This window comes from Gymnoscopelus braueri (genome assembly GCF_963280865.1).
Source record: "Gymnoscopelus braueri genome assembly, chromosome: 12".
NCBI lineage: Eukaryota > Metazoa > Chordata > Actinopteri > Myctophiformes > Myctophidae > Gymnoscopelus > Gymnoscopelus braueri.
Window position 1 is genome coordinate 46,403,423 of NC_137614.1, and position 27,239 is coordinate 46,430,661.

The 27,239-nt window shown below is 41.4% G+C and overlaps 2 protein-coding genes across 5 annotated transcripts in view; both read right to left on the reverse strand.

Moving 5' to 3' along the window:
- znf512b (zinc finger protein 512B) overlaps positions 1-27,239 on the reverse strand; it is a 131,161-nt gene that overhangs the window by 52,701 nt on the left and 51,221 nt on the right. For all 4 annotated transcript variants that reach the window (XM_080445567.1, XM_080445566.1, XM_080445569.1 and 1 more), the window contains 4 exons: positions 25,618-25,697; positions 20,359-20,537; positions 17,150-17,499; positions 15,992-16,063 (listed from right to left, as the gene is read on the reverse strand). In XM_080445567.1, coding sequence (XP_080301693.1) covers positions 15,992-16,063; positions 17,150-17,499; positions 20,359-20,537; positions 25,618-25,697 — 681 coding nt within the window. The remainder of the gene's footprint in view (positions 1-15,991; positions 16,064-17,149; positions 17,500-20,358; positions 20,538-25,617; positions 25,698-27,239) is intronic.
- On the reverse strand, positions 2,053-12,912 carry LOC308097396 (uncharacterized protein). Its single transcript, XM_080445152.1, has 2 exons — positions 11,295-12,912; positions 2,053-4,168 (listed from the first exon to the last, which is right to left on the reverse strand). The coding sequence occupies exons 1-2, from the start codon at positions 12,669-12,671 to the stop codon at positions 2,762-2,764; spliced, it is 2,784 nt and encodes a 927-aa protein (XP_080301278.1). The 5' UTR covers positions 12,672-12,912; the 3' UTR covers positions 2,053-2,761.

Sequence of the window (27,239 nt, forward strand, 5' to 3'; positions counted from 1 at the left end):
ATCCTGTTTAATATGCAAAAAATGCCTATACACAGCATACCGAAAGTAAACTGATTGCTGTTCTTGAACCATTTGGAATAAATAAAATAAATAAATAAAAATTAATAAATAAAATAATCAACTCTATGTGCAACTGACATTGAGTTATATATATAAGTTTGAACTTACTGAAAAAGAAGGTCTTTAATTCTCGCCTAAATATTTTCTATAAATATATGCCTTTATAACACTGCTGTTATCATATATGAGCTGGAAAACACAATGTGGCCACAGTATGAAGCAAGGCTTAAAATAATTGACATAAATATTTTAGGAAATGAATGGAATTTTTTGAGTGGAACCACAAAATGGCCGCCACTGCTATGCCCTATGAGGGTTTCTGTGGGGTTATTGATGGAAAAAAGTGGTTTGGACTTTATATATCACTTAATCCCCAAAGTAGGAACATCATTTTTGTGGAAATATTCCATATCGGTGGAGTAGAATTCAATAAGTCGCTGCAGCTTTGTGAATGTTTGTTTGTTTGTGTATGTCGGACTTTGGCGTTGACTGTACCGTCAGTTTTGATGATATTGGAATAGTTTGTATCATTTTAATCACAAGACCTGTAGCTTTAAAATGGTATGTAGCTTGCCTCGGTAGTGCAGAAACGTCCGAGGAACTTAATATTTGTGATGAAGGAAAAATATAATGATCTAAGAAACGAAAACATTAGAACAAGTGACCAAAACATATCTGCATAGTAAGCTACTACTGTGTCTATAGAACAAAGGTGACAAGAAGGGGTACAGAGAGAGTGAAGTGCTACTGTAGGGGGTGAGGTGTAGTCTGAAGAGTTGGGTCTTCAGACTCCACAGTGGAACATTGGGAGTGAGTCTGCAGTTCTGACTGCAATGGGGAGTTTATTACACTGTATGGGAGCCAAGAGGAAGCAACACACACGCACACGCACGTGCACTAACACACACGCACGCACGCACACCATATTAGGCACAGGTTTGGTTTTAACCCATTCAATCCGGGAACGCATCTGTGTCACTTTAGATTTCTTTGGCTATGATTTTAAATCATGAACATTTGTGCAAATCTTTGAATGTATATTCTGCAAATATCTTCTAGATCTTAACAGTTGAAAAAAAAAAAGTATGTTGCTACATCAGTGGTGCTCCAACTTTTCCATGACAAGGACCCCCAAAATGATATGTATTTGGCCGCAAACCCCCATCTCAAAATATGTTGTTCCAGGGACCCCCAGAAGCAGAGGTCGGAGTTAAAGATGTTCGCTTTACAACATATATATAGTATTCTAAGATTTGCACACATTTTCAAGATTTTTAAAAAATAGCAGATCTACAAGCTCATAGCGCGGCACTCGGTGCCGCGCTATGAGCTTGTATATCTGCTATTTTTGATTAGCCAAAGAAATCTAAAAATGACACACAGATGCGTTCCCGGTTTTAATGGGTTAACACAGTAGCTGCTGTTTCTTCTGAAAATGCATCAGATCTCATTCCCACTACTACTAGAACAGCTCTGCTATCAGTCTCACATTAGCTGAGTGAAACACAGCACATTGAGTCATGAAAATGTCCCCAGATTAGCATCAATTTGCCAACAACTACCAACATTAGAAAAGGATCGATAGTGGGATTGATACTGAATTGGACAGATAACCAGGATGGATTCATTAAGGGATCAAAATTACTACAAATGAACGATCCCCATCCCTATCATATTGCAGAATTATTTTATCTCAGAAGTCAAAAGATAATGAATGTGGCACACTGATTGGTGAATAGTCACTAGTAGGTTAATAGTCACAGAGACGACCATGTGGTTACAATGTCTCTGGTTTGATTCCAGTCAGAGTCATGAGTTGTATGTCTTTCTACCCTCAGCTTCCTGTCACTCAACACACTAAGAAGACTAAAGGAACACTCACACACCAACATAACAAAGTGAATGTCCACAGAGGTTTGGCAGAGGCAATTTTTTTTATTCTTTAATGATCCATAGTGAGACAAAAATAAAAGGTGTTACCAAAAAGGGTTTAAAGTGGGAACAGATACATGTTTTGGTTACAAAAAACATCCTCAGACTACCATGAAAAGTAAAAACATGCCTGTTTCCTATTTATAGGGACAAGATAGTCAATCAGAGGATCATTCATGTTACAGGGCTCAGAACACACACAGAGATCAATGCAACAAATTTTAACTAATATATAATCTAATGTTAAAGAACATCACCATGGTTGGTTACTAGAAAACAGCACAATACAACACACTAAATAATATAATAATTACCTACAAAAAAAGTAATTAATTCAATTGCTCAGTAAAACCTTTAGAGATGTACCCAACATGGTGATTATATATTTTCATATTATTAGTCTAATATCTTATAGTAAAGTACCCTGACTCCCCAACATCATTACTATTACAGGTCCATTTGGTACCATTTTGTACACTCTTCAAAGTTAAATTAATACTTGGATTTTACTGTGTAGATGATGATGATGATGATGATGATGATGATGATGATGTCATCACAGATCAGAAACACTCTGATTCTAACATTGACAAGTATTACTTTAGGACCACAATGGAAACAAGTCCTTTTGTGTGATCCTTTTAGCCTAAATGTTCTACTGTACCTCTGTTGCTGTTAAATTGTTTTGATTAATAAAGTAATCAATCAATCAATCAATCAATCAATCAATCAATCAATCAATATATCAATATAATCCTCATCATCATGTCTAACTACATTGTCCCAGAGTTACACTGACCTTCCCTGGTAACATCTTCAGAGAACCACCAATCTGACCAGTGAAAATGTATGGAAAGAGTGTGTCAGTGAAAGTGTGTGTGAAGGTGTGTAGGTGTGTGTTAGTGTCAGGATCAGAGAAGGACAACTTTCCTTCATTCCAGTCCAGCTGGACTCTGATCCTCTGAGGTTTCTGCTTCAATGAGAGATCAGTGGTTGACCCTGGTGAGGAGAGTGCTGTGTATTTACCTTGCAGTAACCTTATTTTCCAGAATTGACCCGCTTTGTCTCCCTTCCTCTGAAAGGACTCTGCTAACACACCTACTGACCAGTGTGTATTGTCTCCAACCTCAACATCCCAGCTGTGAGTCCCTGAGTTAAAGCCCTCAGAACCCAGGACATAGCCATAGTGGTCAAACCTCTCTGGGTTGTCAGGAAGCTGCTGTTTCTCTCCACGTCTCACACTGGTCAGATCATCAGACAGGCTGAATACTGGTTTAGCAGTGTTGGGGTCCAGAATGACAGGAGTGTAGGAGACAATGTCCTTCATCTTGTCCCAGACTCTGAAGGTCAGGTTACTCAGGTGTTTGGTCACGTCTATCAGTGCTCCTGAGACCGGCTGTGGGTCCTGCAGTGTGAACTGGACTCTTTGCATTGTGGTCTTGTAGTTCTGCAGGAATGAGATGTGTTCAGCTTTCAGCTCCTCCTCTATGGCTCCGATTGTGTTTGAAAGAGTTGAGATGTCTCTGTTTAGACCCTCAGTCTTCTCCTTCATCATCTGACTCTTCTGCTGCTCTTCCTCCCTCAGTGCAGCAATCCTAGCATCCTCTTCCTCTTGTAGAAACTGACGCATCTTCTTAAACTGTTCCTTAATCTGCATCTCTGTGTTCTGAGTCTGGAACTGAATGTGTTCTGCTGTTTGATCATAGTTCGTTTTAACGTTATTAAAGACCTCTAGTTTCTCCTGTAAAGGCTTCAGTGATGTCTGGACTTCCTCCTTGTGATCCGGTGCAGCTTCATCGATGGGTCTGAATCTGTGGTCGGTGTGTTTTTTAGCATCTCGACACACAAGACAAACTGGCTGTTGACATTCCAGACAGAACAGTTTGAGTTTCTCAGCATGCAGACTGCAGAGAACCTCAGACCCTGTTGAAGCTCTCTGATGTCTCTCCTGTATGAAGGCCTCACACACGTTCTTCAGAGCCAGGTTTCTGGGTGGATCCACAGAATGTCTCTCCTTACAAACTGGACATTCCTTTATTTTCTTCTCTCTCCACCATTCCTGCAGACAGTCTTTACAGAAGCTGTGGCTACAGGACAGGATAACAGGATCTTTAAAGATGTCACAACACACAGGACAGGAATAATCCTCTTCAGGGTGAGACGACTTGGAAGCCATTTGGTCTCTGAGTGAAGCTACAAACACACTGTTCAAGCCAGGAAATCAGTCAGTCAGTGGTGGTAACACTCCCTCTTCTAGAATGTTCCCTGAAGTTTACTTTCACTTTGAATCCTGGTTCTTGTTAAAGTCCATTCAGCTTACAGAGTCAGCAGCAGGTTCAAGTGGTCAGTATTCTCTCCTGTAGCTGTAGAAAGACAGTTTGTCCTCCCTCACTTGAAGTTGTGTTTGATCTGAAGGTAAGTCATATTGTCCGTCTCTTTGCGTGTGGAGTGGCAGAATAATAACCTCTCTGTTTCCTGGTTTCTCTCAGGTGAGTCTGGTAGGAGTGGAGCTATGACACTATGCGCCCACGCCCACGCCCACGCCCACACACACACACACACACACACACACACACACACACACACACACTCACTCACTCACTCACTCACTCCGGTTGTTTGTGCCTCACTCATCAGGTATGTTATCAAACAGGTATGTGGTGTGTGGTTTATGGGTAAACAGGTGCAGTGTGGACACGCAATGCAAATTCTGACACAACCTGAGTCTAATACTAATTGTAACCTTAGGTCTAAAAATCTTTATTTGACATGAAAATTCCCTCACTGGGACCTCAAAAGTCAAATTAGACATGTTCATCCATCCTTGTGGAGACTTTTGGTCCCCAAATGTAAAGTAATTTGTTGAGCGCGCACGCACGCACGCGCGCACACACACACACGTACACGATCCGCACACACAAACATGATCCGCGGACACTGTAAAATGGAATGGACGGATGTGAATCCAGTCCAAAGAACGTACCTCCCGTCCTCTCCAATGATGGGATCTGGAGAAAAAGGGTCCCTATCTCCAGTCCATATCTTTTTACAGTGGTGAAAACGAGCCATTTTTCGACGCACGATACCTCTGCAATGGCGGATCGCGTTAGAAATGTTACTGTTCCAGTCGATAGACGGGACCCTCGACTATCGCGCACGCACCCTTTGTTTACATCCGCGTCCTCGTCGTGGCGTCTACAGATCTAAACAGATCGGCGTACACGGTAAGAAGCGCTGGCACTGGATGTACCCCGTTTAAAAAAAAGCTCTGGCACTAAATGTGGTTAATAAACAAAAAAATACATTTTCAGGTGGGTTGCCAATTTCTTCCAATCAGGAGAGAGCACCCATTTATCAGCTTCAAATTCATAGTGTTCCAGTTCCAATTGGGTCTGCTCATTGCTGTGTTTCATCACTTCCAATTTCACTTGTTCATCCTGTGTGACAATTGCACATTATTATTAGTAGCATTCCACTCGACCTGTGCATGTTATTATATTTGTTAAATATACTGCATGTAACATGTTTGAAGCCGTGAGAAAATATGAACTTGTCCTACTCACATGAACTGTAATGGGTCTGATTGGGGGGATAATGGGATCAGTGGTGCCACCCGAGGTTACTAATAGAGGGTGTGGTACACAACAGAGGGGTGGAACGAACCAAACCGTTTGTGCCAGGTTGAACGGAGGAGGAAAGCAGAGACTTCGAAGCGCCAGTTTAGAGAGCTTTGAAACAAAGTGTAACCCTAACAGTAAACTGCAGCCGAGGTTAAAGGACTTTCGAGCCCAGCGGAGGCCGTTTCTGCCGTGCCGTGGGATTCGAGCTGTGGCGTTGTGATTTTCTAAAAGGGGAGAATTCTCTAGCCTGGTAAACCCTCCCTCCGGAAATCTCATTTCTATTTGATTCCAGGAGTGAGTCTGGCCTGATAGCCCTTTGTGGGGGTTTCTAGTGGAATTACCAGCTAACCGAGCCTATCAGCGTCGTCGCACATCGTTCTGTGATTGACAGCGACAGTTGGCCAATCAGGTGGCGAGTTCGAGTGAGCCCAAAACACGAACGGCAGCCATCTTTTTCTTGTCCGCTATAATCTCCGCTATTTTTTTACTTCAAAAAGCTCTCTAACATCTATTTTGAGGCACGGAATTTACTTATAATATATCGTTTGGATAGAATTTAGTTGTTTAACTTCATATATGTGGTCAATTAATCATGACAAAGCCTATTTAAAAATAAAAATTTAGAGAACCGGTAGGGGTGGGCAGTGACACCCATGTATCCGAATAAGGCAACCCATTTTGGGCTTGGCTGTCTCAAAAGTCCCTTTGCGTCACATTAGACTGGTGAACTGCTGATTGGCTGAAGGGGAAAAAATATCATTGGCTGAAGGGGTTGTCAGTCAACGGTATTACTTCCGCCCAACTCAGCCTGCAGCCAATATTGCAGAATGGGCGATCAGCCCAGACTCACTCCTGGAATCAAATAGAAATGAGATTTCCGGAGGGAGGGTTTACCAGGCTAAGAATTCTCCCCTTTGGCGGTAAACACCATTGACTGAAAAGGGGAGTATTCTCCCCTTTGGCGGTGAGTGTGTTAACTCATTCACTGCCTGAATTATTTCTGGCCGCGTTTGCCCACTGCCAGAGATTTTTCATTTTTCAAAAAGTACTCAGGAGCCGAGATACAACATTTTTAAGTTTTAAGTTAACAAGGAAGTGGATGGGAGTCTAGATCTTCGAAAAATCATATCTCCTTGGTCTTTGGGTCAAATTTTAAAAAATAATAATAGAACAAATTAAAAGTCGTTTTAGTCGTTCTAGGCAGACATGGCTTATGGGACAAAAGTCTAGGCAGTACAAAAAAAGTCATCACAAAAAGTTAGAATATGGAGATAAGTAGGCCTGACCTCGATTATTCGAATAGTCGACTAATCAGTTGAGGGTTGTCTGAGTCGACTGCCAATCTCTTTTTTTTTTTACTGATTGGCCTAGTTTGTTATATTAATTAACTAATAGTTTGCCAAAAATAGGATATACATCAAGATTTATTGGCAGAAACCAAGCAAGTATATGTTAAAGAGCTGGTGCCATGTTTTTGCACTTTTTCTGTTTTTCATGTGTCTATGAGGTTGATAGAACTTCATAAAGCCCCCCGGTGGTGTTTTTATGGTGTTTTATGTCTTCTCTGACTATTTGGAGTTTCTTCCTGGAGGCTGAAACCTTGAGGGTCAAACGTGCCAATAGAGAAACAGCGCTTTAGTGACATCACAAAGCCATACCCTCCCCCTCATTATCATAACACAACAGGTGTGGGCATGAGGAGGAGGAGGGACTAGGACAGGTGGGTGGTGCTAAGGTGGTGGAGGAGGTGCTAAGGTGAGAACCAGGTATACTTAATGAACTGGAGGCGTGTCCACATAAAAACATAATTTTAACCATTTCTGTACACTTTTTTTTTGTTGAAAAAAACCCTTACATAATAATAATACCTTATGATCAGGTTTTAGGGTTGAAAAATATCATGGCACCCCATCTTTAAATCAGACACTAAGCACGCCTACAGCCCAAATGGAATGTTCCTCTATTGCATAACATATTTTTTGCATGATTTGACTGAGAGATTACAAATTGATAAACCCATTAAGACCGGCAACGCATCTGTGTGTAATTTTTAGATTTCTTTGGCTATTCAAAAATAGCAGATACACAAGCTCATACAGAGTGCCGCGCTACGAGCTTGTAGATCTACTATTTTTGAAAAATCATGACAATGTGTGCAAATGTCTTCTAAATGCCAACAGTTTTTTATATCAGTGGTTCTAAAACTTTTTTCATGTCAAGGACCACCCAAAATGATATGTATTTGGCCGCGGACTCCTTCCATGTACCCCCCCCCCCCCAGAAGCAAAGATTATATAAAAAATAAAAAAAAAGAATATATATATACATATAAGATTCAAAGATTTGCCCAAATTTGCAAAATTTTTCAAAAAAATAGCCAAAGAAATCTAAATATTACACAGATGCGTTCGTGGTCTTAACGCCCCAGTTTGATCACACTACAGCGTCACACAAAAGCATCAAAAGTAGCAGATCTGCAAGCTCGAAACGCGGCGCGATGCGACGCGTTTTCAGCTTGTCGATCTGCTACTTTTGCTATTTTTGAACTTGAATCCTGGAAAGTAGCAGCTTTGGACATACTGAGGTTTCCACCTGACAGAGATCAAATTTAAGGTATGGTAAGTGATATTGTTTGGTTAAAACTAAAGGTTGTTTTGTCAGAAATGTTAAAGTTATGAATGTATTCTGATAGCAATCATTGCTATAAAGAGTGTTTGTTCAGTAGCAGGGTTTTTAATTCTCGCCTAAATAATTTCTATAAATAGATTTAAAAAAAAGTAGCCAATAATTTTTTTGCCCTTTTTTCTCCCCAATTTAGTCGTTATACCAATTAATTCCTCCCCACACACATTTCTGTGTTGTCACTGCTGTTGTATCCTACTGACTCACCTGCCAGTGAGGAGCCCCCACCGGGAGGACGTAGAGCCTTCGTCCTACTCCTCCCGCCCAACACTCCCCGCTGACAGGTGCCGCCCCAGCCCATAGGAGTACGCACAATGACCAATATCACCCTCCCCGTCCGGCTTCCCTCCCCTGAACACGGGCCAATTGTGTTCGTGTAGACGCTCGACAAAGCCGGATGCACCACGGTTGATTCGAACCCACAACCTCCGAATAGATGCATTTATAACACTGCTATTATCATATATGAGCTGGAAACCACAATGTGGCCACAGTACGAAGCAAGGCTTAAAATAATTGATACAAATATTTTAGGAAAATTAATGGCCTTTTTTTGAGTGGAACCACAAATCATGGGGGTTTCTGTGGGGGTTCTTGACGGGAAAAAAGTGGTTTGGATTTTATATATCACTTAATCACTCTTCCTCGAAGTAAGAACATCATTTTTGTGGAAATGTTTCATATTGGTGGAATAGAATTCAACTTTCAACAAGTCGCTGCAGCTTTGTGAATGTTTGTTTGTTTGTGTATGTTGGACTTCGGCGTTGATTGTAGTGTCAGGTTTGATGCTATAGGAATAGTTTGTATAATTTTAATCACAAGACCTGTAGCTTTAAAATGGTTTATAGCTTGCCTCGGTAGGTGACAGACACTTATGTACACACAAGTTTGTTTGTCGGCCAAAAACGGCCGAGGAACTTAATATTTGTGATGTGAAAAATTCAAGTAACAAAAATATTAGAAAAAGTGACCAAAACATATCTGCATAGTAAGCTACTACTGTATCTATAGAACAAAGGTGACAAGAAGGGGTACAGAGAGAGTGAAGTGCTACTGTAGGGGGTGAGGTGGAGTCTGAAGAGTTGGGTCTTCAGACTACACAGTGGAACATTGGGAGTGAGTCTGCAGTGCAGTCTGCAATGGGGAGTTTATTACACTGTATGGGAGAGCCAAGAGGAAGCAACACACACGCACGTGCACTAACACACACACGCACACCATATTAGGCACAGGTTTGGTTTTAACCCATTCAATCCGGGAACGCATCTGTGTCACTTTAGATTTCTTTGGCTATGATTTTAAATCATGAACATTTGTGCAAATCTTTGAATATATATTCTACAAATGTCTTCTAGATCTTAACAGTTAAAAAAAAAAAAGTTTGTTTCTATATCAGTGGTGCTCCAACTTTTCCATGTCAAGGACCCCCAAAATGATATATTTGGCCGCGAACCCCCATCTCAAAATATGTTGTTCCAGGGACCCCCAGAAGCACAGGTCGGAGTTAAAAATGTTCGCTTTACAACATATATATAGTATTCAAAGATTTGCACACATTTTCAAGATTCTTCTAAAATATATCTGCTATTTTTGATTAGCCAAAGAAATCTAAAAATGACACACAGATGCGTTCCCGGTTTTAATGGGTTAACACAGTAGCTGCTGTTTCTTCCGAAAATGCATCAGATCTCATTCCCACTACTACTAGAACAGCTCTGCTATCAGTCTCACATTAGCTGAGTGAAACACAGCACATTGACGACACTTTTTTAAAAGGAAAATGCCCCCAGATTAGCATCAATTTGCCAACAACTACCAACAATAGAAAAGGATCGATAGTGGGATTGATAAGGAATTGGACAGATAACCAGGATGGATTCATTAAGGGATCAAAATTACTACAAATGAACGATCCCCATCCCTATCATATTGCAGAATTATTTTATCTCAGAAGTCAAAAGATAATGAATGTGGCACATTGATTGGTGAATAGTCACTAGTATAGTATAATATAATAGTTACAGAGATGACCATGTGGTTACAATGTCTCTGGTTTGATTCCAGTCAGAGTCATGTATTGTATGTCTTTCTACCCTCAGCTTCCTGTCACTCAACACACTAAGAAGACTAAAGGAACACTCACACACAAACATAACAAAGTGAATGTCCACAGAGGTTTGGCAGATGCAATCTTTTTATTCTTTAATGATCCATAGTGAGACAAAAATAAAAGGTGTTACCAAAAACGGTTTAAAGTGGGAACAGATACATGTTTTGGTTACAAAAAACATCCTCAGTCTACCATGAAAAGTAAAAACACGCCTGTTTCCTATTTGTAGGGACAAGATAGTCAATCAGAGGATCATTCATGTTACAGGGCTCAGAACACACACAGAGATCAATGCAACAAATTTTAACTAATATATAATCTAATGTTAAAGAACATCACCATGGTTGATTAATAGAAAACAGCACAATACAACACACTAAATAATATAATAATTACCTACAAAAAAAGTAATTAATTCAATTGCTCAGTAAAACCTTTAGAGATGTACCCAACCTGGTGATTCTATATTTTCATATTATTAGTCTAATATCTTGTAGTAAAGTACCCTGACTCCCCAACATCATTACTATTACAGGTCCATTTGGTACCATTTTGTACACTTTTCAAAGTTAAATTAATACTTGGATTTTACTGTGTAGATGATGATGATGATGATGATGATGATGTCATCACAGATCAGAAACAATCTGATTCTAACATTGACAGGTATTACTTTAGGAACACAATGGAAACAAGTCCTCAGGACTTTTCTGTGATCCTTTTAGCCTAAATGTTCTACTGTACCTCTGTGCTGTTCAATTGTTTTGATTAATAAAGTAATCAATCAATCAATCAATCAATCAATCAATCAATCAATCAATCAATCAATCAATATATCAATATAATCCTCATCATCATGTCTAACTACATTATCCCAGAGTTACACTGACATTCCCTGGTAACATCTTCAGAGTTTCACCAATCAGACCAGTGTGAATGTATGGAAAGAGTGTGTCAGTGAAAGTGTGTGTGAAGGTGTGTAGGTGTGTGTTAGTATCAGGATCAGAGAAGTACAACTTTCCTATGTTCCAGTCCAGCTGGACTCTGATCCTCTGAGGTTTCTGCTTCAATGAGAGATCAGTACCTGACCCTAATGAGTAGTAGGCTCTGTATTTACCTTTATTTAACCTTATTCTCAATAATTGACCCCCTTTGTCTCCCTTCCTCTGATAGGACTCTGCTAACACACCTACTTCCCAGTATGTATTGTCTCTAACCTCAACATCCCAGCTGTGAGTCCCTGAGTTAAAGCCCTCAGAACCCAGGACATAGCCATAGCGGTCAAACCTCTCTGGGTTGTCAGGAAGCTGCTGTTTCTCTCCACATCTCACACTGGTCAGATCATTAGACAGGATGTATGTTGGATAGGCAGTGTTGGGGTCCAGAATGACAGGAGTGTAGGAGACAATGTCCTTCATCTTGTCCCAGACTCTGAAGGTCAGGTTGCTCAGGTGTTTGGTCACGTCTATCAGTGCTCCTGAGACCGGCTGTGGGTCCTGCAGTGTGAACTGGACTCTTTGCATTGTGGTCTTGAAGTTCTGCAGGAATGAGATGTGTTCAGCTCTCAGCTCCTCCTCTATGGCTCTGATTTTGTTTGAAAGAGTTGATATGTCTCTGTTCAGACCCTTAATCTTCTCCTTCATCATCTGACTCTTCTGCTGCTCTTCCTCCCAAAGTGCAGCAATCCTATCATCCTCTTCCTCTTGTAGAAACTGACGCATCTTCTTAAATTGTGTCTTAATCTGCATCTCTGTGTGCTGAGTCTGGAACTGAATGTGTGCTGCTGTATTATCATAGTTTGTTTTAAATTTCTTAAAGACCTCCAGTTTCTCCTGTAAAGGCTTCAGTGATTTCTGGACTTCCTCCTTGTGATCCAGTGCAGCTTCATCGATGGGTCTGAATCTGTGGTCGGTGTGTTTTTTAGCATCTCGACACACAACACACCCTGGCTGTTGACATTCCAGACAGAACAGTTTGAGTTTCTCAGCATGCAGACTGCAGAGAACCCCAGACCCTGTTGAAGCTCTCTGATGTCTCTCCTGTATGAAGGCCTCACACAGGTTCTTCAGAGCCAGGTTTCTCGGTGGATCCACTGAATGTCTCTTCTTACAAACTGGACATTCCTTTATTTTCTTCTCTCTCCACCATTCCTGCAGACAGTCTTTACAGAAGCTGTGGCTACAGGACAGGAGAACAGGATCTTTAAAGATGTCACAACACACAGGGCAGCAATAATCCTCTTCAGGACGAGACGACTTGGAAGCCATTTGGTCTCTGAGTGAAGCTACAAACACACTGTTCAAACCAGGAAATCAGCCAGTCAGTGGTGGTAACACTCCCTCTTCTAAAATGTTCCCTGAAGTTTACTTTCACTGTGAATCCTGGTTCTTGTTAAAGTTCATTCAGACTCAGCAGCAGGTACAAGTGGTCAGTATTCCCTCCTGTAGCTGTAGAAAGACAGTTTGTCCTCCCTCACTGGAAGTTGTGTTTGATCTTTTTGTCCGTCTCTTTGCGTGTGGAGAGGCAGAATAATAACCTCTCTGTTTCCTGGTTTCTCTCAGGTGAGTCTGGTAGGAGTGGAGCTATGACACTATGCGCCCACGCCCACGCCCACACCCACACACACACACACACACACACACACACACACACGCACACACGCACACACACACTCTCTCCGGTTGTTTGTGCCTCACTCATCAGGTATGTTATCAAACAGGTATGTGGTGTGTGGTTTATGGGTAAACAGGTGCAGTGTGGACACGCAATGCAAATTCTGACACAACCTGAGTCTAATACTAATTGTAACCTTAGGTCTAAAAATCTTTATTTGACCCTCACTGGGACCTCGAAAGTCAAATTAGACATGTTCATCCATCCTTGTGGAGACTTTTGGTCCCCAAATGTAAAGTAATTTGTTGAGCGTGCACGCACGCGCGCACACACACACACACACACACACACACACAAACACACACACACACACGATCCGCACACACAAACATGATCCGCGACACTGTAAAATGGAATGGACCGATTATCGCGCACGCACCCTTTGTTTACCTCCGCGTCCTCGTCGTGGCGTCTACAGCTCTAAACAGATCGGCGTACACGGTAAGAAGCGCTGGCCACTGGATGTACCCGGTTTTAAAAAACCTCTGGCACTAAATGTGTTAACCCATTAAGACCTGGAACGCATCAGTGTCACTTTAGATTTCCTTGGCTATTCAAAAATAGCAGATATACAAGCTCATAGCGCGGCACCGAGTGCCGCGCTATGAGTATATCTGTGTATATCTGCTATTTTTGAAAAATCTTGAAAAAATATTTTTCTGATTTTTTTCAAAATATGTTTAGGATTTAGAAAACATTTTTAAGAATCGCCTCAGGTCTTCATTTTCAGGTGAGTTGCCAATTTCTTCCAATCAGGAGAGAGCACCCATTTATCAGCTTCAATTTCATAGCGTTCCAGTTCCAATTGGGTCTGCTCATTGCTGTGTTTCATCACTTCCAATTTCACTTGTTCCTCCTGTATCCTGGACGAGTTCTGTCTCCTGATTGGATGAGATTGGTATCCCGATCTGAAAATGCAGTTTCTGTTTACTGAAGAGCTGGAGAAGCTGGGAGACTCCTGTTACTGAACAAACACTCTATAGCAAGGAGTACAGAGATCAGAATATAGAGCTATTTTAACACAATTAATATCACTTACCCTACTTTAAAGCTGCAATCTGTAATATCTATGTCCTTACCAGGATTCCTACAGTTGTTTTAAACAGTCAACATGTAGTTGAATGTTTTGTAGTAACGTATTATTATTTTATTTTTTTATTCTTTCATGTCTGGGGAGCGCGGATGGAAATTAGCGTCACGCTAATTCGGCATATTTACACACAATCATGTGCAGATGACTTCAACCCTCTCATGTTTTATGTGTTCATTAATGTGCAATGACCGTGCCAAATAAAAATAAATAAAGTTGGGTTAAGATTTGAACCCAGGTCTCCCTACGCAGGAAACTTTTCTACAACTGAGACTTATTTCTATTGTACTGCCTAACAAAGGGTTAACTTAACCCTTTAAGACTGGGAACGCATCTGTGTCATTTTAAGATGTCTCTGGCTATTTATTTTTTTATCGTGAAAATGTGTGCAAATCTTTGAATATATTTTTCTTAAAGCAAACATTTTTAACTCAAATCTTCGCTTCTGGGGGATTCTACAAATGTCTTAAAATACTTATGTTGCTATAAAACTCAAACCTTTTTCATGTCAAGGACCCCCGAATTTATATGTATTTGGCCGTGGACCCCCATCTCAAAATATTTTGTTCCAGGGACTGCGAGAAGCAAAGATTTGAGTTAAAAATGTATACTTATATATTCAAAGATTTGCACCCATTTTCACGATTCTTTCCCAAAATAGCAGATCTACAAGCTCATAGCGCGGCACTCGGTGCCGCGCTATGAGCTTGTAGATCTGCTATTTTTGAATAGCCAAAGAAATCTTAAAATGACACAGATGCGTTCCCGGTCTTAAAGGGTTAAGACACTGCGTGTACTACAATGCTTTGCGGCAAAAAAACGGATGCAAGAAATGCCTGGGATTCTAACGTTGTTATTCAGCGTGTTTTGAGCTATACAGTATGCCAGAGAGCAGACGTGAATGCCAAGTGATCGTTTCTGTAATATTTCTGTACGCCTCTTTTTCTTCTATATAAAGACAAGCTTATATTCCGACGTTCCTTGTCAAGTCATTTTGATCATGGTCACACGGCGGTTTAATTCACCAAAAAACAGGTTCCGGATGGCAGAGGATTACACTGTAGTGTAGCATGGTATGGTTCAGCTGCTTCCACACCAGCTGCACTATATTTGTCCTCTCAAGGATTACGTTATTCAATGAATCATCACGGGGGAAACTGCGGTAGACTGCCTGTACAGGATAACAATGATGGATCATCCAGTCGCATTACACTCCTTTCCATTCCTTCACTTGTTCAGTCATTTATCCCATTGAGACCTGAAGCCGATTCTACAAAATGTCTTCTAAATCCCAACAGTATTCTGAAAAAAACGTATTTTTCTATATCAGTGGTGCTCAATCTTTTTCATGTCAAGGACCCCCAAAATTATATGTATTTGGCCGCCGACCCCCATCTCAAAATATTTTGTTCCAGGGACCCCCCAGAAGCAAAGAATAGAGTTAAAAATGTTCACTTTAAACAATATATATTCAAAGATTTGCACACATTTTCACGATTTTTCAAAAATAGCAGATCTACAAGCTCGTAGCGCGGCACTCGGTGCCGCGCTATGAGCTTGTAGATCTACTATTTTTGAATAGCCAAAATGTAAAATAATGCTTTTTTTTTGTTGCTCAAATGAATGAATGAAGTGACACCGATGCGTTCCAGGTCTTAGTGGGTTATATTACACCCAAACCGGCTGATTCGATTGTTTCATTCAATAAGGGAACGAGACCGCAGGGGAAGCAGTTTTCACTGTCAGGGAAAAAGAACGTGGCGGTTGAGAGGTATACAGTATACTGTGTATACACAGCCAACTGTAAAGGATCTATCTTATTACCTTTCAGTCCAAACGTTCCCGAGATAGAGGGCTGCTCTCCGGTGAACTTCTTGGGGGTCTTCTGTTTCCGTCCTGGCTCAAAAAAGAGAGAGCGCAGAGTTACGGTCAAAAATGCACATTACGACGTTACGACATTCCAGAAGATTTGCAGTTAAACAACCACTTCAACCCTATATACTTCATTGACCGGGGTCCCCCAATCGTCTATGGTCTCTCTCTTTTTTCCCCCTCTACAAAACGTGTGCTTGTAGATCGGCTTTTTTCGCTGAATGTTCTCCCCAGGGTTCATGTGGTTGAACCATACTGTATATATTTAATTGACTAGGTCCTCAAAGGGTCAATACCCCTTTTTTCAGTCTACACCAAATCTCTTCCACGATTTACATGCTCACAACTCGTCCTTGTTACACATTGTGAGCATGTGGGTATCCCCCGTTGAAAGCCAACATCTTAACCACAAGCCTAAAAGGGGTACTTTCCGTTGGCTGGGGAGACAATAGCCTTTTGGTCATCAGGCAGAGGCTCTGAGCCACTCTGCTAAACATGTAAATGAGCCATTTTCTCTGAACGTTCGCCTATGACATGCCCAGAATAGGGTCGCTACAGTGCTGTATATAATTCATCAACTGGGGTACCCCCAGGGGTCTGTATTTGGCCCCCTCCCCTTTTTTCCACACTCTACACCAAATCGCACGATGCCCAGAATAAGGCCGTACTAGTGGTTACTGTGGTTTAACCCATTAAGACCTGAAGCCGATTCTACAAATGTCTTCGAAATCCCAACAGTATTCTGAAAAAAACGTATGTTTCTATATCAGTGGTGCTCAAACTTTTTCATGTCAAGGACCCCCAACATTATATGTATTTGGCCGCCGACCCCCATCTCAAAATATTTTGTTCCAGGGACCCCCCAGGAGCAAAGATTTCAGTTAAAAATGTTCACTTTAAAAGAATAGATATTCAAAGATTTGCACACATTTTCACGATTTTTCAAAAATAGCAGATCTACAAGCTCGTAGCGCGGCACTCGGTGCCGCGCTACGAGCTTGTAGATCTGCTATTTTTGAATAGCCCAAAGTGTAAAATAATGCTTTATTTTTTAGCTCAAATCAAAGAATGACACAAGATGCGTTCCGCGTCTCAATGGGTTAATCTTACTGTGCCGCATTCTCTCGGGATCCTCGTCCTCGTGGAAGGGCGGCGGGAGGCTGCCCCCCTCGCTGTCGCTGCCCCCCGCGTCGGACGAGGTGCTCTGGTGGGAGTGGGAGTGCGGTGGGGACTGCTGGACAGGCTGTTGGTGGTGGTGTTGGTGGTGATGGTGGGACTGCTGGAGGCTGCTGGGTTGTTGTTGCTGCTGCTGCTGCTGTGGCGGCTGGCTGTGGCTGTGGCTGTGTTGCTGCTGTCTCCTGTCGCTCCGGGCCAGCTCGCCGTTCTGCGACGGCGTGGACACCTCGTGGGTCTTCTTCACTTTGAAGAACACCGGCGAGGGAGGGCTGTTCTCCATCGGCCTGGAGAGGGGGGGGGCATTAATTTACAAAAAAATAAAATATGGACATACGTACAAGGTTTCTCTCCATCAGCAAAACTATGCTGTTTTCCGGGGGCCCCCAGGGGTCCTTGGGGGGGTTCCAGGGAGTCCCCGGCAAAATGTGTTAATATAGCATCACAATAATTTTACCCACTTTAACCTTTTATACTTTGGCTATTCAAAAATAGCAGATATACAAGCTCATAGCGCGGCACCGAGTGCCGCGCTATGAGCTTGTAGATCTGCTATTTTTGAAAAATCGTTATTATTATTATTTTTTAAAGCCAAACATTTTTAACACAAATCTTTGCTTCTGGGGGTCCCAGGCACAACATATTTTCAGATGGGGTTCCGCGGGCCAAATACATATCAATTTGGGGGTCCTTGACATGAAAAGGTTTGAGAACCACTGCTGTAAGCAACGCGTTCTCACTCCCAACCAGTGTTGGGCAGTAACGAATTAATAATAATTAGGCCCGTAACGATACAGTAACTGCATCGATGCATCGTTTTGAATTTTCAACGATCTACTATATCGATATGCAAACAGCTAAATATCGTATCGTTTGACTTTGTATCGTATCGAATCGTTTTGCAATGCAAATAATCGTATCGAATCGTTCTGCAATGCAAATAATCAATTATATCAAACTAAGTACTTTTAAGAAGAAAAAAAGAGAAAGAGGGGTTTATATCCAGTATCCAGGTATTTATTTTTCACACAGAATTTTTGGGTAAATAAATAGTTACTATATCGATTTTAAGTCATTGAATCGAATCGTATCGTTCTAAATTAACCTGTCCTGTATCGTTCATGTATCGTATCGACTAAATCACTGAATCGAAACATATCGTATCGTTCTAAATTAACCTGTATCGTTCATGTATCGTATCGACAACCAAGTATCGTGATACGTATCGAATCGTTGTTAAAATGTATCGTTACACCCCTAATAATAATATATTACTGTAATATTATTACTTTTCCCAGTAACGAGTAAAGTAAGGTATTATTCTGCCAAAAGAGTAATTTTATACCATATTACTACGACAAAAAAGGCCTCGTTACTCGTTACTGATGACGAGTGTCATTTATATTTGCTCATTCATTCATTTAATATGTACTCTCTCCGTCTCTCGTAGAGGAAAGTTGTCGCATCATGCAAAAATAGAGTAGATCTACAAGCTATCAACCTACGTCAACAGAGATGCTTTTTAGCTTGCAGATCAGTTCTTTTTTAGCACGCAGCCTGCGCACAGTTATGACGTAGCGCATGACCCGTATGCGACCGCCGCGTCGTGTATTTCTCCGCCGTTTTTTAACTTCAAAAAGCTCTCATACTTCTATTTTGAGGTACGGAATTTACTTATAAGATGTCGTTTGGATAGAATTTAGTTGTTTAACTTCATATGGTCAATTAATCATGACAGAGCCTATTTAAAAATAAAAATTCAGAGAACCGGCAGGAGCGGGCAGTGACACGCATTGTATCCGAATAAAGTAACCTATTTTCGGCATGGCCCTTTCAGAAGTCCCCCTGCGTCACTTGTCTGGTGGTCGGGGAAACGAACTGCTGATGAGGAGAGGAAACAGTGTTCCTCTCCTCTCCTCTCCTCTCCTCTATATCATTGGTTCTCAAAGTGGGGTCCGGGGACCCCCAGGGGTCCTTGAGGGAGTTCCAGGGGGTCCCCAGCTAAATGATAGATTAGGCACCAAATGGACCCTTATGGGTCTGTAACTCTGAGAGTGTAAAAATGGAACCAAATGGACCCTAACGGGTCCATTTGGTTCCATTTGTACACTCTCAGAGTTAAATTGACATAGATTTTACAATATAAATTGTGATAGAAATGCCATTAAATGGGGGTCTGTAGCCCTAATGCATGTCAAACTGGGGGTCCTTGAAATTAAAATGGTTGAGAATCACTGCTAGAGCCGTAAAAAATCTTCTCTTATGCGGGTCCCTGGCATATCTTTTGAAATGGGGGTCCGCGGGCTAATAAGTGTCAATTTGGGGGTCCTTGACATGAAAAAGTTTGAGAACCACTGCTCTATATCTCCTCTCCTCTCTCCTCCCCCCTTGCACTTTGGCTAATTAATATTGACTGGTGTAAGATATGTTGAAAAGGTTAAGAAATGTTCAAAAAGTTTACTTTATTGTTTCAGTTTTTGAGAGGCTGCAGCCAGTGTCTGCAGTTCAGATTGATGTTGTTCCTGAAAGGATAATTATTGTTCCAATTCCAAAAAAAATCAAATTCTTTTCTTTTCTTTTGCGGGGGGGGGGGGGGGGGGGCGGGGAAAGTAATATAAAGTAATACGTAATATATTACTCTTGATTCCAAGTAATAAGTAATATAATATTATTACTTTTCAAAGGAGTAATAAGTAATAAGTAACATATTACTCTCCTAATAATATTAGTAGTAATATTGCCCAACACTGCTCCCAACTCATATCATGTCATATTTCGATGCTTGGTTCGGTTACCTTTCGCGTCCGATGCTGATGGGGAGGACAATTAAAGCCATTAAAGTCCTGACCGAGCATCTATTATGTGACAAATTGGGAGTGCGAATGTGTTGGCATGTGTGTAACAGCAGCATGGTCACAAAGGTCACTGAGACGAGGGGGGAATCAGCTAAACCCAGGTCACCTTTCCTTTTTCTCTCAGAATGTTTATCCCACGATTTTGCAAGACATTTTCTCACCCAGTGCCAATTGCCTACGTAATCCTGGGCGCTACTCTCCCTCTGCCAGCCTAGGGAGAGCCCAGAACTGAGCTTATGCTTCCTTCAATGCATGAGGAGCTAGCAAGCCGCGGAGAACATGCAAACTCACCTTTTCTTGGCATTGGCCTTGACGCTGGGGGTCTTGTGGAGCTTGGGGTGCTGGTCTTTGGGCTCCATGCTGACCCGGTCCGGATGGTTCCACAGCTTGTGCTTCTGCAGGCGCACCTTGGTGGCAAACCCCGCCTCGCAGTAGGGGCAGCCATGACTCAGCTTCTCTGCCAGCGTAGCCTGATATGGACACGATGGGGGGATAGCATAACGATAACCAGGTTGGTCACATATATACACAAACAAAAGGTAATGAACGTGTATGTATTATTTGGTGGTAAAGTACTATACATAAATATTGGTGTTATGGTGGTGTCAAACTCCACCTGGTTAATGCACAAGGTCTTCTTGAAGCAGAATGTTACCCTTTTAATTATAGAACGGCTTCTTGCTATTGTCACCGACTATTATAAATGAATGTTCACATTTTCACATTCATTTCCTTTTTTTCCCCCGTTAAAGAACACAGGTGACATAATTAAAAAAATTGGGAATTTATTAATTTGATCAAATTACTTCTATAGTTCGTTGCCAATATTTAGGCCTCTACTGAGGTGTGTGTGTGTGTGTGTGTGTGTGTGTGTGTGTGTGTGTGTGTGTGTGTGTGTGTGTGTGTGTGTGTGTGTGTGTGTGTGTGTGTGTGTGTGTGTGTGTGTGTACTTGTATTACTATACTTGTGCCAAACGTCCCAACAAGTTCACATGAGAAATGCTTGTTTTTTGTTTAGGCTTTCAAATAGGAAAACACTCAGTTTCAGTCATTTAGAGGTAGAGCTTAAATTGCACATCGGTGTCAATGCGTCGCACTGTCGACGCATTGTCGGCTTGTATATCTGCTATTTTCAGTGCACTGACACACAACTATAAGTACAAAATCAAGCTTAGAAGATTAGGGTTAACAAATGTTGATGTCCTCAACAAGTGTAGTAATACGAGCGTGTGTGTTTGGGGGAGAGAGAGTAGAGTAAGTTGCAGGTCATTGGCTCTCACCCCTTGGCAGCGCTGGTAGTGGTACTTCACACCATAGATGCTTGGAAATTCTAACCAGCAGCCCGAACTCGGACACTTTACCCTGGAGTGCCGCTTAAACTCCTCCTTCCACTGCGCTATCATATGGGCCTGCTCATAGAAACACCAGCAACATGTCAACATGAGGAGTTGGCTGTCAAAAGCGTTGTAGACTGTTTGGTTCACACAATTTTAAAATTGTCGCTGTCGGGGAAACCTCTTTAAAAGGATCCCTGGCTAATAAGCCAAATATGCCTTAATACATTATGATTGTCCTCAATAACTAAAATTACAAACACCTTAAATATTGTATTTATTTTAGAAATAGTTCAACTTTCACTCAATAGGGGCAATGCCCCTCGCAAGTTGATGATGTCATTTGCCCATGTGTGGTCTAGCCCTATGGAATTTATGGAATGAAAATAAAAAACAACTTAATACTTCCTAAGGTTAATATGAGCATCAAATTTATATTTTAAATGTTGTTTTTTTGCACATGCATTCCATAAATTCCATATAGCCAGGGCTGTTAGTGACCCGATCGTTCACTTTGTGATACAAGCGCCAAATTTTCCACAAAGTTTCTTCTGGACCAAGCAAAAAAAAACAATATGGCTGCCATTTTCCAAAATGGCTGCCGGCGAAAGACATGCTATGTGGTTTTTGACCTGGATTGTGATTGGATAATCCAATTTGGATTATTTTGGCATTAGAATATAGTTTTGACTCCCCCCCCACCCCCTCCCCCCGTTAGCCACCCAAAAAAAACCCAATATGGTTGCCATTTTCCAAAATGGCTGCCAGTGAAAGACATTGTGTTTTTTTAACCTGGTTTGAAATTATTTTGGCATCAGAATATAGTTTTGACTCCCCCCCGCCCCCTCCCCCCGTTAGCCAAGCAAAAAAAAAAACAATATGGCTGCCATTTTCCAAAATGGCTGCCGGCGAAAGACATGCTATGTGGTTTTTGACCTGGATTGTGATTGGATAATCCAATTTGGATTATTTTGGCATCAGAATATAGTTTTGACTTCCCCGCACCCCTTCCCCCCGTTAGCCACCCAAATAAACCCCAATATAGCTGCCATTTTCCAAAATGGCTGCCAGTAAAAGACATTTTATGTGTTTCTTTTACCTGGATTGAAATTATTTTGGCATCAGAATATAGTTTTGACTACCCCCCACCCCCCGTTAGCCACGTAAAAAAATATATATGACTGCCATTTTCCAAAATGGCTGCCGGCGACAAACTATCACATTACAAAACAGTACTGTGCTGTTATTGTACACTACTGTACTTTACTCTACTGTACTGTTCTGTTATTGTACAGCACAGTGTGCTGTGCTGTACTGTACTGTACTGTGCTGTATTGCTATTGTACAGTACTGTACTGTACTGTGCTGTATTGCTATTGTACAGCACAGTACTGTACTGTACTGTACTGTACTGTACTGTACTGTACTGTACTGTACTGTACTTTGCTGTACTCTACTGTACTGTACTGTGCTGTATTGCTATTGTACAGCACAGTACTGTACTGTACTGTACTGTACTGAATGTCGTGGTAGATGCAGTGCTACCGCTTTGGCCTTCAGTGCACACAGCTGAGTGCCAGCAAATGTGACGATTAGAACCATTTGTGATCCAGGGGGGGGGGGGGGGGGGTAAAAACTCATATGTTGATACCAAAATAATCCAAATCCAATCACAATCCAGGTCAAAATATACATAAAATGTCTTTCCCCAGCAGCCATTTTGGAAAGTGGCAGCCATATATATATTTTTTTGCGTGGCTAACGGGGGAGGGGCGGGGGGGAGTCAAAACTATATTCTGATGCCAAAATAATCAAAATTGGATAATCCAACCACAATCCAGATCAAAATACACATAAAATGCCTTTTGCCTGAAGCCATTTTGGAAAATGGCAGCCATATTGTTTTTTTTTTTCACGTGGCTAACGGGGGGAGGGGGCGGGGAATCAAAACTATATGTTGATACCAAAATAATCAAAATTCAATCACAATCCAGGTCAAAATACACATAAAATGTCTTTCGTCTTTCTGGAAAATGGCAGCCATATTGGATATTTTTGCGTGGCTAACGGGCTTTTCTGCAAAAGTAGGTCCTAGGCATTGTTCATGCCAAATTTGGCGCTTGTATCACAAAGTGAACGATTGTAACATAAAAATGGACTTAACAGCCCTGACTAATAGGGCTAGACCACACATGGACAAATGACATCATCAACTTGAGACGGGCATTGTCCCTCTTGAATAAAAGATGAACTATTTCTAAAATAAACACAATACTTAAGGCATTTTACATTTTTTATTTTAGTTATAGAGGGCAATTCTAATGTCTTATGGCATATTTGGCTTATTAGCCAGGGATCCTTTTAAAAGGTAGCTCTCCACCAAACTACAGACTGGCAGTCGAATGAAGTTGGGAGATCAGTCGGTTGGAAGGTGTGAAAAACAAGTTGCTGAATGCACCTGAGAGCCGACACCGACAGACTCTACTATGGTGCTAAAAATAGCCCATGGCTTGATGTCTTAACAAGCCCGCTGTTATCCAACGCAAGTTGTAGGCACAACTTGCGACCCAATGCGACAGTGTGCCCACCGGCCATTCAACAGCAGCTTTTCAGCAACAGACGCTTTCCAACACTAACCGCCACCGACGTCGGAGCGGTGGAGAGCTACCTTTATGTCCAAAACCATTACTTAACACATTAAGACCGGGAACGCATCTGAATGCCTTTTTAGATTTCTTTGGCTATTCAAAAATAGTAGATCTACAAGTTCATAGTGCGGCACCAAGTGCTGCGCTATGAGCTTGTAGATCTGCTATTTCTGAAAAACCGTGAACATTTTTGTAAATCTTTGAATTTATATATATTTTTTAAAGCAAACACCTTTAACTAAAATCTTTGCTTCTGGGGTCCCTGGAAAAAAAGTTTTGAGATGGGGGTCCGCGGCCAAATACATTTTCACTTACAAAATCTTTCAAGAATAGCGAAAAAAAGCAGATATGCTTTTTTCACTACTTTTGTGCAATGCTGTTGTACAACGAAGTAAATAAAAAACATTACAAAGTTGAAATATGGAGGACGAGGTACAAGGTTTCTGCCCGACAGCAACTAAACTATATTCTTCCGTCACACAGGGTCAAGGCTTTAAAGCGGATGTCCGCCTCCCCCTACATCCATTTTGCCATCGTAGTCGTGTAAAGTTGTCCTATACTGTAAACAACCACAACTACAAATGAGTCAAAGAGATATGCTTCTTTGACTAGGTTGCTGCTAAGCAGAGAAATAAATGGAGATATATATTTTCGTAACGGAAATGACAAACGATGACAACAAGTCCCTTCAGTGGGTGTAGCAGTTAGTTACAGACTCCATATAGCATCGGAAGACTGTGGAATAATTGTCTGACTCCAGAGACTATACCAAAGGGTGTACACAACGCTGCAGAGCTGCCAAGCCTCTTGTATTGACAAACTGAAAACGCTCCAAGTGAAGTAAATGTACCTCTAAATTGTACTTAACCACTTAAAAACCCCGGCATCCATATTATTGTGGGGAAAGCTTTCGCTGAAAATAGCAGATCGACAAGCTGGTGTCGATCGGCTATTTTCAGCAGTGGTGGAAAAAGTACTCAATACTGCAATGTAGGAAATAGGAATACTCCATTACAAGTAAAAGTCCGGAATTCCAAATTTACTTGAGTAAAAGTACAAAAGTATTGGAATCAAAATATACTTAAAGTGCAGGAGTAAGTTTCCAAATGCATCGCGACACATTGTGAGCTTGTAGATCGGCTATTTTCAAATGGCCAAAATGTATATAGGGCCGAAGTGGTTAATGTATGTTTTGCAATAATAATCTACAAAGTAAGTAGAAACTAAAGTTTTCAAATAATTATAGTGGAGTAAAAGTACAATATCTGCCTCTGAGATGTAGTGGAGTAGAAGTAAAAGTACTGAAAATTGGAAATACTCCAGTAAAGTAAAAATACCTCAAAATTGTACTCAACTACATGTACTTAGTTACTTTCCACCACTGATTTTCAGCGAAAGCTTTCCCCACAATAACAGAAAAGACACTCGTATAGAGCCGTGAGGGACTCCAGGGTCAACCATATAGGGTTGAAGTGGTTAAAGTACAGTAGTTAGTAAGTAAATGTACTCAGTTACTTTCCACCCAGAGTGCTGGATGCAAAACGAGAGAGATAATAACCAACCACTCACAGGGATGCTGCGTAGTTCCTGGACTTCTGCCTTGGGACGACCTTTCCTCTTCCCTTCTGCTGCTTCACCACACATAGGACCTGACACAGAAACACACAGAGAGAGAGAGAGAGAGAGAGAGAGAGAGAGAGAGAGAGAGAGAGAGAGAGAGAGAGAGAGAGAGAGAGAGAGAGAGAGAGAGAGAGAGAGAGAGAGAGAGAGAGAGAGAGAAAGAGAGAGAGAGAGAGAGAAAGAGAGAGAGAGAGAGAGAGAGGTTTTAGGTTCAAGGTTTCAAAGGTAACATTTATTTTTGTTTGGCTTCCTTCCAATCTGGGAACCAATTCTGTACAAAAAAAATAAGCTTTTAGGAGCCATCCATTACATCATATGTTTGGGATATTGGTGCCAATCTGTCTTGAGAGATTAGCTTCCTTCAGACATTGCAGAGAAAAGAGAGAGACAAAGAGACAAAGAGAGAGAAAGTGACAGACAGAGACAGAGAGAGAGAGAGAGAGAGAGTGAGACACACACACACACACACAAAGAGAGGAGCAAGAGAATAGAGAAAACGAAGGGTGCAAGAGGGACGGACGGAGAGATAGAACGCAGGGAGAGAGAGAGAGAGAGAGAGATGAGAGAGACATTTCTAGGTTAGCTCCCATTACATCACTACTTTCATGTTTTCAGGATAAAGACTATATTCACTACAATAGGGTGTCGTCATCGACCGTAACATCCTGAGTGCTAATTTTACAGCAGACTCTCTTACGGGGTCCATCTTTTTGTACACTACTCTCCCGAGGTGAATTAAGGCTCAGGATTTCACAGCATAAAGCGCCCCGAAGCCAAGCAGAACAGAAGCTCTTGCTTTTTTGGACGGGGTCCAGCTGTGTCCTAGATAATTCCAGGTACCCCCCCCCCCCCACCACCACCACCACTAACGCCGCCTCGGCACACACAACAAAGCATTACTCATCACATTGGAGAGACGCTGCGAGGAGGAGGATGGTTTTTCAAGGACCCAGTGTCCCTTTACTCTCACAATATCCGGTTGCACACATTCAACCTAAGAATATATACGGAGGACATTAATTGTAATAGCTTCGGTTCATAACTGAGAAAAAAAAAACCTGAATGGTGGAATGAATGTTGTGAGTTATTTAACCCATTAAGACCGGGAACGCATCTGTGTGTAATTTTTTGATTTCTTTAGGCTAATCAAAAATAGCAGATATACAAGCTCATAGCGCGGCACCGAGTGCCGCGCTACGAGCTTGTAGATCTGCTATTTTTGTAAAATCGTGAGAATTTGAGCAAATCTTTGAATATATATATATTTTTTAAAGCGTTAGAAAACATTTTTTTAATCGGCCTCAGGTCTTAATGGGTTAAGTGTGCCGTTTTTTAACTCATTCACTGCCAGAGTAGATAAATAAATAAAGCCCAGACTGCCAGCTATTTTTCTTCAATTTTCTTAACCTTTTCAAAGTAGTCACATAATATTTATCTCCAGTATGATCGATCTCCCGATCTGTGCTTCCGCCAAAATAAAATAAAATGTCATCGCAAAATATCTAACAAAAGATATCTACATACACACACATACTGTAGCAAATGATGGCAGATCATTGGTACCAAATGTG

What these genes read in the sequence shown, in the direction of transcription:
- LOC308097396 (XM_080445152.1), bottom strand. Translation starts at nt 12,671, where the DNA reads ATGGCTTCCAAGTCGTCTCGTCCTGAAGAGGATTATTGCTGCCCTGTG. An exon ending in TGAAGATGTTACCAGGGAAT is followed by an intron (nt 4,169 to 11,294) that starts GTCAGTGTAACT and finishes CTCAGAGACCAA; the next exon opens with ATGGCTTCCAAGTCGTCTCA.